This window comes from Meriones unguiculatus, chromosome 18 (assembly GCF_030254825.1).
Source record: "Meriones unguiculatus strain TT.TT164.6M chromosome 18, Bangor_MerUng_6.1, whole genome shotgun sequence".
Lineage (NCBI taxonomy): Eukaryota > Metazoa > Chordata > Mammalia > Rodentia > Muridae > Meriones > Meriones unguiculatus.
In genome coordinates, this window is record NC_083365.1 from 13,343,086 (window position 1) to 13,359,815 (window position 16,730).

The following is a 16,730-nucleotide window of genomic DNA, read 5'->3' on the forward strand; positions in this document are numbered from 1 at the left end:
ACCTACTCAGAAGAATCGTAAAAGACACTGCTACACTGAGCCAGGACACAAAGCGAAGCCTACACTGATCCCCTGTAGTTATGTATTTGGAAGTATGTGCATCTTCAGCTACTACTTTTGGTTGAAGCAATATAAATATAAATTTCATGTTTAGAACTTGGACGTTGTTTCAGTGAGCCCTAAGCAGATGTGGGTGAGTCATCCGACTCCAGAAGACTCAAGACAATGCCTCTTCCCGATATCCTGGCTCTTTTGCAAGACTTTCCATAATCCTGCCTCTGCATTCTGCCCACATCATCCCTTAACCACACAGGATGGCAAGTTCTCTAATGGCCTGCCCAGTTAAGGAAGTTTTCACCCACCTCTGCCTCCAGACTTGCTCTTTAAACACTCCTAAGCTCACACCCCACTCCACCTACACACGTAGAAGTCCTGAACTGTGATACGGACGCTAAAAAACATACAGAAACCCAAGAAAAGGAGAGGCAAGGTGACTGTATACCTGACTGTTAGAGCAGATTATATTTATGCTCTAACAGAAAGATGAGACAAACCTCCCTGTGGCCTTGAGATGTGGCCCCTGAAGCAGTCATCTAGCCAAAGCGTTCAGTCCCAACGATGCCGCTGGGAATGCAGAGATTGGGGGATTGGGGGTTCTGAACTGAATACATGAAGGCATGATGTACGCACGCCGTGTCAGGGCACAGTGAGAGGCCAGGAGGAAGCGGGTTGGAGAGCCTCACGAACGGCAAGAGCGTTTGGAAGGGAAAGCTGCCCTGAAGCCCACGTCAGGCGGAGGAGGGAACGCTCCTTTCCCAGAGCCCAGTCTAGGCAAAAGGCACAGCAGGCGTGTCAAGAGGATCCGCTGCTGGTCCGACAGAGCCTAGTGAAAAAGCCTGAGGCCAAACTGGTCCGCAGGCGGAGCTAGCCGGCCAGGGCCCTGAGAGCCTGAGCAGCGCCACGCCTCAGTCCCTACAGCGCACTTACGTCATTGACCGTCCTCGTCCAAAGCCCGAGCTCAGGGACTGCGTCCACAGCCGCCGGGACCCAGCACAGGAGGCACAGGACGACGCTCAGCAGCTGGGCCCCGGCGGGCCAGCGGCAGAGGCGGCCGGGAGGGAGCCCAGCCCAAGAGCGACAGGCGGCAGCCATCTTGACACGGAAGCCGCACCTGCGCTCCCGGAACCCAGCCACGCCCCGGGGCCGCACCTGGCGCAGCTCCGCCCCTGGAGGGGCGGGACCACGGCGGGGAGACGGCGCCCCGGCCGGCGCGCGGAGAGGCGCCGCTAGAGGAAGCAGGGCGGAACCTGGAGGTGGGTTTCAGGGTCAGGCCTAGGGCGAACCGAGGAAGCGAGGAGGGGAGGCATGAGAGTCTGGACAAAACCCTGCTGGCCCGAGGAGGGGCGGGGCCGAAGGAGGAGGCAGGGCCAAGAGCTTAATTAGGGCGGGGTTATGCCGCGGGGCGTGGCAAGGAGGCGGGCCCTTCCCGGGGAAGGCGGGACCGGAGCGCGGAGGTTGCACAAGACTGCAACAAGATTGAAAGGGTCGGGCCTGGGCGGAATTAAGCCAGTTTGGAGGGGAAGGTTGGAGTGTGGGAATATGAGTCGGGGGAAAGGGTTGGGGAGAGGGAGGCAGGACCTTCAGGGAAACTAGAAAGACCTGGCTGCAAGGCTGCTGGAAGGCCGGGGTGCAGAATGGGGCTCTCTAATTACAAGTGTGCAGAAATGAAGATTCCAGTACTCGGGAGGCAGGAGGATCGTGGGAATTCAAAGACAGCCTAAGCTACAGAGCAAGCTTGAGGCCAGCGTGAGCTGCTTGAGACCTTGTCTAAAAGCAAAACAAAACACTTGTTAAATAACCATCAAAACGAGCTCTAAAGGGGGGGGGGGTTCGTTTCTAGAGCAATAGTCACGTCTCACCAATAGATGGCACTAGGAACCTGATGATGTTTCATAGGAATTTGAATCTTCCCTGAAAATCTTTTTAGTCCGGATTAGATTACATTGCTAACTTCATAGGAGTTGCTGTTCATACCTCTCACTCACTTATTTTTAATAAATTAACTATTTTTCAAACACACTTATGTTCACAGTGAAATTGAGAGGAATGATCTCTAGAAAGTTCTAATATCGCCCTGGTCACCCCAAAAACCTTCTGCTAGCAACACTCCAAGGAGTGCCCTTAATAGAGCCAGTAATTTACTCAGAACACCTGTGTCTTACTGCTCATTCAGTGTCTCACAGCGGTAGCAGATAATAGACTCACCGGAGATTTTACGTTATTGCAGAGCAAATGGCCTCTTGAGACGGTCCGGAGGTTAAAGGCATTTGCAGCCAAACCTGACTACCTGAGTTCTCTTCGTGGAACCTGCACGGTGTAAGGAGGGAACCGGCTCTGGCATGTTGTTCTTTAACCTCCACCTGCTTAAAGAATAATTGCTCTTGTTGATTAGACTGTTCTTATTCTAGGATAATTCCATTTCCAGGGAATTATGTCTGCATGTGTTATCATCTCCCACGTCCAGAGCATTCTCCCTGGGTAAGATCAATAAAACCTAACACGGCGCAGAGCCATCAGCATTTGCCCACTATACCCTGGCCCTGGTTCCATCCCCAGCACCACAGAAAGAGCTGATCAAACGGGGAGCTGGTCACATCCTGTGGTGTAGATATAAGGAGTCTAACGACAAGGCTCAGCGGTAAGCGCGCCGGCTGCTGCTGCAGAGGGGCAGGGTTTTGTTCCCAGCACCCACATGGCAAGTTAGAAGCTTCTTCAGTTTCAGTTACAGGGCATCCGTTGCCCTCTCCTGACCTCCCTGGCCACCAAGCACCATGTGATCCACACACTACATCCAGGCCAAATACTCACACACATAAAATAAATAAATCTAGAATATGTATTTAATTTTAAAAGTCTATAAGTAACTTCTTAAAGAATCCTTGTATTTTAGAGATGTCTTTGATTTAGATGCTTCTTGAAGCAGGCTCTGGAATCAAGGCTCTGGTTCCTCAGGAAAGGATTGTAAATGCCAATAAATTAGCCTTCTCAGGCAGACACTGTGCCCCTGAAACCCAAGTGATATAGTTCTAATCTCCAGTTCATCAAATGTGAATAGAGAAAGTGAGGCGAGGTCTTCAGGGTGGGCCTTTATCCCACCCTGACTGGCATTCCTATCACAGGTGGAGCTCGGGACACATTCATAGCCTGGGGAGGACATTGTAGACCAAAGGATCCCGACCAGCCCACGGTAGAGGCAGTCAGAAGAATAACCGTGTCAACAACTTGATCTTGAGACTGTCAGCCTCCACAGCCCTGAGGAGCTCATTGCTGCTGTCTGAGCCGCCCAGCCTCTTGGTGCTTTTGTCAGTCTTAATAAATCAATCCAGACAGTGAGCAAATGTGACAGTGAATGGAATGTGGACAGTCAAGACAACATAATTGTCCAGTCAGCTACCACGGCGGCAAATGGCATGTTATCTCAGAGAGACTTTGGAAGAGGGTGTGAGCAATTCTGCAGGGTCACCTCACGAGGAAGCCGGATTGTGTCTTTAGATGGTTCCCGGCTTATGATAGTTAGACGGACAGCTTTTCAGCCTTACGGTGTTGCAGAGGCAGCACACCCACTCAGTACAGACTCTTGCTGATTTTGATCTTTCTGTGGCTGGAGATGGGTGATGGGGTGCTCCCAGGTGGTCCTGGGCAGCTGACATCAACGAACAGAGGGGAACAGCTCTGCTGTGTGCTGGGCTGCCGAGCTGGCTGCTTTGTAGACTAGATGCACCAAAAAGCTTCTTTCTCCTTTACTGAGACAGGACCTCACTCACACCAGTCCTTGAACTCACAACCCTCCTCTAAGTGCTAGAATCACAGGAGTGTACCATTCCTGGCCTCTTTGACTCTGTGTGTGTGTGTGTGTCTCCTCTCTCTCTCTCTCTCTCTCTCTCTCTCTCTCTCTCTCTTTCTGCTTTATAGTGGAAACAATTTTATTTATTGGCATAGAATAAAATGAAAGAAATTGACATTCCTACACACACACAGTGTATTGTGACTGTGATTATAGTCAGCCCACCACCCGCTGTTGTCTTCCTCCCTTTCCCCTAAACCTTTTTCCTTCCCAATTAGTCCTCTCAGATCGGGCCCTTCAACATCCACTATAGAGAGAGGAGATGCCCATGATACCTTACCCCTTCCTGAGGAGTCGGGGACTGTAAATGCTCACTGGCTTTTCTTTCTGTCTTTTTTTCTGTCTTTCTTTATTTCTTTCTCTCTCTCATACTCTCTCTCTCTCCTCTCCCTCCTTCCCTCCTATTTTTTTTTTCTCTTTTTGTAGCTTTACCTGTCCTGGAACTTGCTCTGTAGACCAGGCTGGCCTCCTTGGAGAGATCCACCTGCCTCTGCCTCCCAAGTGCTGGGATTATAGATATGGGCCAGCATGCCCAGCTCTTTATTTCTTCTAACTGGTACATATTGGGTCATAGCTTTGGAATCTTGCGGGGTGCCACAGTGCCCAGCTAGTGTGACATGTTTGAATAGCTTCCCACTCCAGGCTCAAGTTCCCGATGCGCATGTCTAACGTGACATGCTTTCTAGTTCCGATGGCTGGCCATCAAGGACCCCGTGAGCACACGTACTTAGCTCTTCATTTTTGGAGCATGGCTCTCCCTGTGAGGACAGTTTAAGTCCCATAAGCAGGGCAGGATAGCGCTTCCAAGGTCTGAGGAAAGCAAAGACATACAGAGCGCGGCAGCTGACGTCAGCTCAGGCACGGAGGAAGGAAAGGCAGGAAGGCCTCACAAGCACCCCGGGGAAACTTACTCTGCAGCTCTCGCAGAGGAACTCACACAGCGTTCAGGACCTGTTTCAAAACAATACAGGGGGGATAGAAGGGAATGAACATAGATAAAATAAGATGAGCTATGAATGAATTTCTCAATGTATTAGCATTGTTGTTGTTTTATTTTTATGGATATAGGCGTTTTCCTTGCAGCTCTGTCTGCACACTGTGCCCAGAGGCTAGAAGAAGACATCAGATCCCCTGGAACTGGAGTTACAACTAGTTGTGAGCCTGCTGGGAACTGAACCCAGGTCCACTGGAAGAACAGCCAGTGCTCTTAACCACTGAGCCATCTCCCTGAGCCCGAATTGATGTTTTTCTTTTCCTTTCCTTTCTTTTCTTTTAAAGCCTGGAGATGTATATATGGACAGTCACACAACTCCTCGGTCTATTTATGGACATTTGGCTCTTCAGTAGTAATGAGGTTGTAATATGTGCACTGGAGATTATTGCTGGCTATAATAATGGGATCTAAGTTTACACTTCTGCATAAAACAATAAATCAGACCAAATGCACAAAACCATAGATTTTAGGACACTGGACTCTGGGTGATGAAAGTTATTCCCAAGGAACAGGAAGTTGTTGGGCACAAGGACAAAAAAAGCACACACATGAACATACATTCAATGAGAAAGTTGGAGAGGAGAGAGAAAGATTAAGTCCTTTGAATTCCAACCTGAGGAAAATTTCAGGCTGTGGAACAGGAAACAAGGACCCAGACAGAGGTGGCAGGCTCTGAGAAGGCAGAGGTGAGCAGGCAGAGGGAGATCAGTGTGAGCTAGGGAGCTAGGGCCAGCTGGAGGAAACAGGGGAAAGAGAGGGCAGTGTAGAGGAAGCCGTTCCGAGATTGCAGGACCCTTTGACTCCTCAGCAGAGACCCCGGGTACTGCCTGTGGAGAACTGCCACGGTCCCTTGTCCTTCAGAATTCTGATCAGGCATAAAAAAACTATGGATGCTTATGTCTCCCAAAATATATCTGCACATAACCTATACACCTCCTCCTGAACACTTTTGAGTATCTAGATATCTTAATCGTAAAAAAACAAAAAACAAAAACCAAAACATTTATTTATGGAGCATACATGCCATGCCATGGCACACGTCGAGAGACAGAAGACGTTCAGGAGTTAGCTGTCTGGCCAGTCCCAGAGGCCTTCACTCTCTAGCATGTTGTAACACTATGTAAATAGTTGTTACGCTGCCTGTTTAGTGAGTACAGCACTAGGGGGCATGGCTCTGCAGAGTGCACACCCTGCCTTGTTTACTTTCAAGGATATTTCTATCAGAATTATCTAGTTTTATGAGATTCATTTGTCACAAATGAGGGCTGTTTTGTTGTTTGTTTGTTCATTTGTTTTATAACTTTTCCATGTCTACTGAGATCATCACGAGTTTTTTAATGTTATTAATATGGTTTAATTTATTTTTATAGACCGAGATAAAATCCATATTTTTATTATGGTAAAATGCATACAAGATAAAAAAATACCATTTTAGCTGTCTTCAAGAACATTGTTCAATAATGTCAAAGACTTTCACACTTTTGTGCAACTACCACCCATCTCCAGAACTTTCTTCCCTTCCCCAAATAGAATTCTATAGCTATTAAACACTGAATTTGTATTTTTCCAGCCCCATCATCATTTTCTTTTCTGTCTGTCTGAGTATGACTACTCTAGAAACCTCTAGCACATGGAATTATATAATTTTATCTGTTGGAAAAGAGAGGGCTTCTTTTCCTTAGCATACTATCATCAAGGTCATCCATGCTGTAGCAAGTGTCAAAATTCCCTTCCTTCCCTTCCTTTTAGAGACTGAACCATACTCTGTTAGATTAATGTATGTCATGTTGTTTTTCCAAGCAACTGCTGATGGACATTTTTCTTCTTTCTATCTTCGACTTTTGTGAATGCTAATGCATTCATGGACATTTGTGTACATGTTTTTTTTTTAATTGACTTATTTTATTTTAAACTTTATTATTAAAAATTCACACACACACCAAAATCATATGCCAAAATGAACCACACTTAAAGACTATACAACTCAGTGAACTTTGGCAAAGTTAGAATAGCCACTCAGAATGGAAGCTATTTGTTTTTGAGATAGTGTCCTCCCATGTAGCCCACGCTTGTCTGCAGTTCATGATCCTCCTGCCTCTGTGTCCAGAAGTGCTGGGATTACAGGACCACACCACCACACCCAGCTCCAGGCACTTGCTGGTGCCTGACTTTTAGTTTACGTGATTCAGCGGGTATGAAGTGGTCTCTTGCAGTGGTGTTGACTTGAGTTTCTCTAATGACTGATGATGCTGAGCTTCTTTTGCTTATTGGCCACTTGCACAGTTTGGGAGAAGTGTAAATTCAAGTTCCTTGCTTGGTACAAACCTGGGTCATTTGTCCTCCTATTGCAGAGTTGTAAGAGTTCTTTATATACTCAGAATTCATATCCTTTTTAATTGAGCCTGAGAGTCTTTGGATTTATTTTGTGGGTTTTTTATGTTTGTTTTTGCTTTTTGGCTTTGTTTTGACAAAAGTTCTCATGTAACCCACCCTGACTGCAAACTCATTAGGCAGCTGAGTCTGATCTCAAACTTTTGATCCTCTTGCTTCCACATCTGGTTCTGGGGTTTATAGGCATATCCACCACAACTGGTTTATTTGGTTCTGAGGCTTGAACCCAGGGCTTTGTGCATGCTAGGCAGTAACTACCAACTGAACAACATCCCCAATACAATTTCCATGTTTTGAGTGAAACAGTTTAATGTGTTCACAATTAGTTTGGAAAAGAATAGTTCACCTCACTTGCAAAAAGAAAGAAAGGCAGGAAGGAAGGAAGGAAGGAAGAGAAAATCCATTCAGTAAGCTGCAAACAGGCCCATCAGCAGATTATGGACTCTCCTCAGCTCAACGATTTAAGTCATCCTCTCAGGACTGAGCTAGGCTGCTCCAGTGCTGCCTTTAGAACGCCAGGCCTAAAAGTAAAAGTGAATATATAATTTTTGATCAAAGACATTAGTCCCACACTGTAGAAAAAAAAAACCACAAAAACATGATATACAGAATTAATTCAGGAAAGTCATTAAACAAACAGCAATGATTCCCACCCCTAATAGAAAGGCACCTCGGAATCCAGAATTTCCGTAATAACATGATGAGAAATATTCAACTAAAAAATACAAAACACACAAGTAACTGATAGTATCCTATACAGGAGGAAAGGGCAGTCAGTAGAAACTGTCCCTGCAGAGGCCTAACTGGCAATTATTAGGTAAATGCTTTACCATAAGCAGGCTTCTATTTGTAAATATGTTCAGAGAAATAAAGAAAATGCTTTCTAAATTTATTTATTTATGTATTTATTTGTTCTTTTATTGGTATTTTGACACAAGATCTCCCAATCTGGCCTGGAATGTCTGTGTAGAGTGGGCAGGCACTGAACATGAAGCAACCTTATCTGTGCCTCTCCAATGCTGGGATTACAGGTATGTGCTACCACAGCCACCTACATTTCAATAGAGAGTATCAATAAAGAAATAGAAGCCAGTTTTGAAAAGCCAGCTTGACTTCAGAAAAACGGAGGAAGAAGCAGGCTTCAGGCATGTGGTGCCAAATGTTCTGTGTCCCTTATCCAGTTTGGAAGAAGATAGGAACTGGTGAAACAGAAGTTTCAGTCCACAAAGAAACAAACACGTAGCCGTTCCACAGCGGGAGAACTATACTGACCAGAGTGAAAACCACATCAGAGGGGCCGTGGAGACTATGGAGAGCATTTGGGCAAGCAGGAAGGCCTCACTTTGGATTCCTGGCACCTCCGGAAAAAAGCAGGCCTGTGGTGTACCCACAATCCCGGTGCTAGAAAACCAAAAGAAGAAGAAGAAGAAGAGAGGAGGGGGAAGAAGAAGAGGAAGAAAAAGAAGAGAAAGAAGAAGACACTTAGCATTGAGCTCTGGCCACCATGTGCACATGCATACACGTACAGGTGCGCCTTCACATACGTGTGTGCTCACATGCAAATGCGCGTGCGCGCATGCGCGCGCACACACACACACACACACACACACACACACACACCCACACACACCCCTTAAAACAACCTAACCACAGATAGGAACTGGCAGAAGAGAAAACTGGTAACTTGAAGGAAGCTCTTTAGAGGCACCATTTGAAGTACGGAATGAAAGAACTAGAGAGACACAAATTTGGGCCCAGGAAGGAGGAACTGATCTGTGAACTTGGCCGTGGGTAGCAGCTGCTCAGCAGCCTGCCCCCAACCTGCTCAGATGGTGTAAAGCTGCTGGGGGTTTCAACTGATGATCCTTCCCTTCTAAGCCACGAGGGGGCAGGATCCTAGAGCTTGCTTTGGGCAAGTTTATCTGTTTCTAGTTCAAAGGTTTCTTAGTCTTTTTTTTTTTTATTACAGTAAATAGTATTATTATCATTTATTACAGTTTATTCAGTTTGTATCCCAGCTGTGGCCCTCTCCCTGGTCTTCTCTCAATCCTACCCTCCTTCCCTCTTCTCCTCCCATGCCCCTCCCTAGTCCACTGATAGGGGAGGTCCTCCTCCCCTTCTATTTGATCCTAGCCTATTAGGTCTCAGCAGGACTGGTTGCATTGTCTTCCTCTGTGGCCTGGCAAGGCTGCACCGCCCCCCCTCCAGGGGGAGGTGATCAGAGAGCCTGCCACTGAGTTCATGCCAGAGAAACCCCTGCTCTCCTTACTGCTTCTCCTCACTTTACACCCATCAGAATGGCTAAGATCAAAAACTCAAGTGACAACACATGCTGGAGAGGATGTGGAGAAAGAGGAACCCTCCTCCATTGATGGTGGGAATGTAAACTTGTATAACCACTTTGGAAATCAATCTGGTGCTTTCTCAGACAATTAGGAATAGAGCTTCCTCAAGATCCATTTATACCACTCCTAGGCATTTATCTAAAATATGCTCAAGTGTACAACAAGGACATTTGCTCAACTCTGTTCAGAGCAGCTCTATTCGTAATAGCCAGAATCTGGAAACAACCTAGATGTCTCTCAACGGAGAAATGGATACAGGAATTCTGGAACATTTACACGACGGAATACTACTCAGCAATTAAAAACAAGGAAATCATGAAATTTGCAGGCAAATGGTGGGATCTAGAAAGATCATCTTGAGTGAGGTAAGCCAGAAACAGAAAGACACACATGGTATATACTCACTTATAAGTGGAAGACATACTAAAATCTATACTCCTAAAGAAGTTAAACAACAAGGAGGACCCTAGGGAAGATGCTAAATCCTCATTCAGAAGGGTAAATGCAATAGACATTGGATGTAGGAGATGACAGGGAACAGGACAGGAGCCTACCACAGAGAGCCTCTGAAAGACTACTCATCGAGGTCTTGAAGCAGAGGCTGAGACACATAGCCAAAATTTGGGCAGAATACAGGGAATCTTATGAAAGGGGGGGGGCAGATAGAAAGACCTGGAGGGGACAGGAACTGCATAAGGAGACCAACAAATTAAAAATTCTGAGCCCTGGGGTCCTGAAGACAATGGTACCCCAACCAAAGACAATGCATGGAGAGGACCTAACCTAAAATCCCAGCTCAGGTATAGTTCAGTCTCCAAGTGATTTCTTAGCCTTTAAACAGGACTTACAAGTAGAGCTGACCACTTCTCTGTGACCACTGACGGATACAACAAACCATGCAGAGTGGAGCTTTCTGAGGGATATTCTGTAAGAAGTGACTCCTTTAAAAGCATACATTGCCTTCTCTGGCTGCCAGGCAGCAAGGTCTGGATCATCACTGTAAGATCCCGGTCTCGGAGCTAGGCTTTCTCCTCTCTGTCTGTGACTAGGTGAGGCCGTTGTATGTGACCCATTAGCTGCTGCTTGAAAACCCTTCCTTGACTACATTTATAATTGTGTTCTCTGAACAAAACAACTAAAACAAATCATATCTTTAAGGAGTAGGAAGGGTTAATTCTTAAATTTGAGAGTAAACCTTGAGCTAAAGAGATGGCTCCGAGGTTAAGAGCACTCACTGGCTGTTCTTCCAAAAGTTCAACTCCCAGCTCCCACATGGTGGCTCATAACCATCTGTAGATCTATGAGATCCGGTATCCTCTTCTGGAGAGCAGGCACACATGCAGGCAGGGTATTGTAGAAATAGTAAATAAATAAATCTTTGGGGAAAAAAAAAGTAAATCTTAAATTTCTTTAAGATTTTTGTTGTTGTTGTTTTAGAGACAGGGTTTCTATGGATAGTCTTGGTTGTCCTGGACTCTCTTTGTAGACCAGGCTAGCCTTGAACTCACAGAGATCCACCTGCCTCTGCCTCCCTGAGCGCTGGATCCTAGGTGTGTACCACCGCACCCGGCTTAAGCTAATTCTTAAATTTCTCTTTTAAATATTTATATGTGGAATCCACATGACCCTTCCATGCTCTCTCTTTTCAAACTTTTAATTTTTATTTATCTATTTTGCATTTTGTGCAAGATTTTATTTTAATAATATTTACGTAATAAATACAATTGTAATCACTAAGTCTTTCTTCAACAACCAGGGCTCATGTAGCTTGAGGGGAGGGGTGTTCAAACTCTTCCTATAGCCAAGGATGATCTTGAACTCCTTATCCTTCTGCCCCTACTCCCCAATCATCTGACAGCAGGCGTGTGGCACCTTGCTCATTTTATGTAGTGTCAGGGATGGGAGAGCCCTTGTGTATTGTAGGCTACCAACTGAGCTCTACCCCTAGCCCTGCAAACCCCACTTGAACAACAACAACAACAAAAATGCTGTTCCTGAAAGCATCCTAAAGTAGTCATCTGTGGGTTACAGTTTCTAGAAACGACCACTGCATTGTGGCGAAATAAGAATTGGACAAGCCTTACATTAAACAGAACAGTAGTTTGCAGCCGTTTTTATTGAAAAGAGTGGAAATAAGATCTAAAGGGAGGAGCACTGTACATTACATGTTCATGAAAGACTTCCTGATTTCCCATTTATCCTCCAGAAGAAGGCAAGGTCTTTAGGGAAGTGGAAGCTGCTGTTGGGCAAGCTTTCTGTGAGGCTGGCTTTTCCCCCTGCTGAGTCAGCAGAAGTCCCCGCTCGCTTGGGCCATTGATGGCAAGTTACAGCATCTTGACTTTGTGAATGAGGACTGGGCTTGAGTTCTAAGTGATGGTACTTTGGCCATTTCCTGTGGGGGAACTTCTGCTTGGTCTGGTGGACTTAGAGAGAGAGAGAGAGAGAGAGAGAGAGATAGGACCCTTATATTCTGACCCACCTCTGTCCCTGCATTCCATAGGTAAAGCTTCCACATACCGGGAAGGGACACCAAGGCTCACATGGTCAGTGACTAACAAGAACCAAATTTGCGCAAAGGAAGTAAATTGCAGACTCCAGAACCTAACAGTTTGCTTGAGGTGAGGAGTGAGGAATGATGCCATCCTTCACTCCGTACTTCCTCAATAATACATCTAAAGTATATTCTCTCTCTCAATTTGATACATTGAGGAAATATTTATTTCTTTTTAAAGAATACTGTGTTTACTCTTTAACAACTTCATATGTATATATATATATATATATATATATATATATATATATTATGTCATATTCATGCTTTCCCCTTTCCCTCCCATCCCTCCAGCACTTCCCCTTCACACACACACAAACACACACACACACACTGAGTTCAGTCAGTGCTGCCTGTGTTTATTGGTATGGGGTCATGCACCAGAGCATGGGCAAACTACTGGTAGCCACACCCCTGAAGAAAATGACTCCCCCTTTCTCCAACAGCTCCTCCAGCTCCTCAACAGGGTCTGGGCCTCCGGAGCCCCTCCCATCTGTGCTGGAATGTTGACACACTTGCTCAGGTTATAGCCGGTTACTATGGCTGTTGGGAGTATAGTAGCCAGGTCCTATCTAGAAGACAGTATTTTACAACAAGCACCCCTCCCACCCCAATCCTCCGGCTCTTGCATTTTCTTCCGCCCTCTCTTCTAGGATGTCCTCTGAGCCTTGACACAGCTGATAGAAGTGTCTGTGTAGGGCTGAGCACTTAACAGTCACTCCCAGCTCTTCAGCCACTCCAAGTCACCGTGCTGACAGCTGCCCAGCGCAAAGAGATGTTTCTCTGAGCCAGGCTGAGTGAGGCGTTAATGTATAGGACTAAGCGTAAGTGCTAGTATGTCAGGGGAGAAGGTTCTGATATGACAAATGTTGCAGTGTTGGTCCTGCACTGTATAGGGAATGGAGCCTCAGATTCAGAAGAACCTCAAGCCAGTTTGCAAGGACAATGTTCTTGCAAAGACTTCACCTCATCCCCTTCCCATGCAGGGTGCTGTAACCAAAGACATTGGTGTCTTGTCCAAAGAAACCAGGCAGGCCTCCATCCAACCCTTTCTTCTGCTGACATGGCACTGTACTTTCCCCTGATGCTCAGAGGTTAAGAGTGCTGTTGGTTCTTCCAAAGGTTCTGAGTTCAATTCCCAGCAACCACATGGTGGCTCATAGTCATCTATAATGAGGTCTGGTTCTCTCTTCTGGTGTGTAGGCATACATGCAGGCAGAATACTGTATAAATAATAAAAGAGGGGAAGAAAGAGCTAGAGCAAGTAAAGAAAAGAAAGAAACAAAAGAAGGAGAGGAAGAAGAAGGAAAAGAAGAAGAATCAGAAGAATCAGAAGAAGAAGAAGAATCAGAAGAAGAAGAAGAAGAAGAAGAAGAAGAAGAAGAAGAAGAAGAAGAAGAAGAAGAAGAAGAAGAAGAAGAAGAAGAAGAAGAAGAAAGCCCTTTCAGAGGCCAGGCAGGTCTCACTCTGCAGATTACAGCGTTTCTGGTGTTTGTTTATTTCCATGTCCTCTTGACTGCCAGCCCCTGTTCCAAGCTTAGCAGAAGACAATGACCTGATTTGTTTCTTCCCATTTCCTCTCTCGGACTCTCTACCATAACAGCCACTTTGAAAAGTGACTTGAGTGTATACACAGAGAACAGGAAAAGCTCTTTATAGTTAATGTGAAAGACTGAATGGGAGTTTGAGAGAGTTGGTGGTGTCCACATTTCCAAGTCTTCAAGACTATGGCTGAGAACCTCACAGACCCTAGGTTCTCAGGGAGGAGGTTTAAATGTGCTCAGCCATGTTGGGGAAGGGGAAAGTGTAATAACAAGCTTTAGCATTGATTAAATATGAGTTACTAACAAGCTGACTTGGAAAATAATGTTACATAGAAATAAGAAATTTAGCTAAAGGGGTCTGCCTTGATTGTTTTACTCAAACAAAACTTTAAGACAGGTAGCTTACTGATGGGCTTTGCTTGGACTATTTAGAGAAATAAAAGAAATAGGGTTATATTTCTGATTTCTATCAGAATTTATGTTTGTTGAGGCTGTATCTTTTGAAACTCATTAAACCCCCTTTCCCTTATAAACTCCTTTAAGGAATGACCCTGCTTGCCAGCTGCCCAGAGAGTGAATCCTGCTTACTCTAAGACAACTGAAACCATGTCTGTTTAGTTGACCAGAAATGTAGCTTTCGTCTTTTAAAAGACTTACTTATTTTATGTGTCTGAGTATTTTGCCTTCAAGTACATTTGTGTGCCACATTTGTGCAGCCCTGGTGGAAGCCAGAAGAGGGTGTCGGATCCTCTGGTACTGGAGTGGCGGACAAGTCGTGAGCCACCATGTGTGCACAGGGAATCCAACTCAAGTCCTCTGCAAGAGCAACGGTGCTCTTAATGCTGAGCCATCTTGCTGGCCCCAGAAATGTAACTGCTGCTGCAACTATAGAACTACAGAACTACAGATTCTACAAAGCTCACTTAATTGCTCGGGAAATGTAACTTAGGAGTGGGGAGTCCCTAAAAGCCACCTGCAGAGAGAGATGACAAGATTATAGCTAAAAACCTATACAAACTGAGAGGTTTTGGGTGGGGCCCAAAACCTCCTCCACCAACACCTAGAGATTAGGGCTGAGTGCTAAAACAGTTTCTTCTTTTCATTCTTTGAGTTCATGTTTAAACTGCAGAGAGCTTTGATGCTGCTGGCTGTGACCAGCCATGTGGATGCTGGAAAATGACCTCAGGTCCTGTGCAAGAGCAGCCGGTGTTCTCAGTCACTGACACAGCTCTCTAGGCTTTGTCAGATTCTTTAACAATGTGTGTGTGTGTGTGTGTGTGTGTGTGTACATGCACACAGATGCTACTGGAGGCCAGTGAGTTTGATCCCCTAGAACTGGAATTACAGGCACAGGCAGCTGTGGAACACCTGATGTGGGTGATGAGAATTGAACTCAGGTCTCCTGCAAGAGCAGCAAGCTCTCTTAACTACTGAGCCGTCTCTCCTGTCCCTTAGTTTTTAAATATTTATGCATTTTAAAGATTTTTATTTATTACTTATACAGTGTTCTGCCTGCATGTGTGCCTGCAGTCCAGAAGCAGGCACCAGATCTCATCATAGATGATTGTGAGCCACCATGGGGTTGCTGGGAATTGAACTCAGGACCTTTGGAGGGACAGCCAGTGCTTTTAACCTCTGAGCCATCTCTCTATGAGTGGTTTTGCCTGCCTGTCTGCATGTGTGCTATGTCCATGCCTGGTGCCCACTCTCCATTAGACAGCATCGGAACTGGAGTTACAGACAGTTGTGAGCTTCCACGCGAGTGCTGGGAAGCAAACCCGGGTCCTAGGCAAGAGCAGCCAGTGCTCTTGACTGCTGAGCCACCTCTCCTCGGTAGCACAGCATCTTTATAGGCTATGATGGTCTGTTTTTCCTTTCACTGATAAAGTGCGATGCTAGCATTTGATGAGGATGCAGATTCATCTAATTTCTTCAGAACTTTTGCACAGGGACAGAGGAGCCCCCCTGGAGATGGGGATCCTGGACTGGCAGCTGAGGCCAGAGCTTGGCGATGGGAGACTGAGCCTTGAGCCCTGTGTACTCTGATCCCTAAGGCCCACCTGAGCCTGGGTGAGCCCACCCTCAGATTTGATGCAAACAGTTCTGATGATGCCAAAGGCCCTGGATCTGCCCAGTCTCCTGGAGCACAGATGGCATCAGTTTACTGCCCTCAGTCAGCCAGCCTGTCTTCCCACCTGTAGAGTTAGTTACACCTGTAGGGTTAGTTACTTACCATGAAGTGAAGCGTGCCATGCCTGGCACAGTGATTGCTATCAGTGTACTTATTAAGTAGATATCTAGAGGCTTTGGAGTAGAACTATGCTTTGGACGATTGTCCCCCAGGATGAAGCTATTGGGGAGTAATGGAACACGTGGGAGGTGGGATCTTGTGGAGGTCCTTCAGTCTCTGAAAGAGTACTCTCAAAGGTGACTGTGGGACCCCGGCCTGTCTCCTCTGCTTCCTGGCTGGTGGTGCGCATACTAGCATATGTTTCGTTGACGTTTGCCACCTGCCATTCTCACCAAAGGCGGGGCCAAGGAGCTGCCCTATCTAGGACTGCAATCTCCAAACAAATTGTATGTTAAATTAACCTTTTCTCTTTCTTTCTTTCTTTCTTTTTTTCTTTCTTTCTTTCTTTCTTTCTTTCTTTCTTTCTTTCTTTCTTTCTTTCTTTCCTTCCTTCCTTCCTTCCTTCCTTCTTTCTTCTTTCTTTCTTTCTTTCTTTCTTTCTTTCTTTCTTTCTTTCTTTCTTTCTTTCTTTCTTTCTTTCTTTCTTTCTTTCCTTCTTTCCCTCTAGAGTTTTGTTGTAATGTGAAACTTACTAGCACAAACCCTAAACCACGTGCTTACTCAAATGTTCTGAATTCTGGCTCTCGCAGTGTCTAGACAGGGGCCATAAGCAGGTTACTCAGTCTTTCCGAGCAATGGTTTCCTGGTCTAGACATGGTGATGACACTGGTACCCACGGTATAAGGACACACAGTAAAGGTGGCGGCTGAG

General features: G+C 45.7%; 1 protein-coding gene and 1 long non-coding RNA gene across 4 annotated transcripts in view; one reads left to right on the top strand and one right to left on the bottom strand.

The window, feature by feature from the left end:
* Positions 1-1,294, bottom strand: part of Tmem87b (transmembrane protein 87B) — a 36,356-nt gene extending 35,062 nt beyond the window's left edge. The window contains exon 1 of one of the 2 annotated variants that reach the window (XM_060371838.1): positions 988-1,294. In XM_060371838.1, coding sequence (XP_060227821.1) covers positions 988-1,152 — 165 coding nt within the window. In that variant the 5' untranslated portion in view covers positions 1,153-1,294. The remainder of the gene's footprint in view (positions 1-987) is intronic. The other variant, XM_060371837.1, reaches the window with a different exon arrangement.
* Positions 1,238-8,247, top strand: LOC132649031 (uncharacterized). 2 transcript variants are annotated; one of them, XR_009587434.1, is made up of 4 exons: positions 1,238-1,313; positions 2,288-2,376; positions 2,469-2,538; positions 3,180-8,247. It is a non-coding gene; the product is annotated as an uncharacterized LOC132649031 (long non-coding RNA). The 2 variants fall into 2 exon arrangements; XR_009587435.1 differs by having other exon boundaries at positions 2,486-2,538.
* Positions 8,248-16,730: the final 8,483 nt, after the last annotated feature.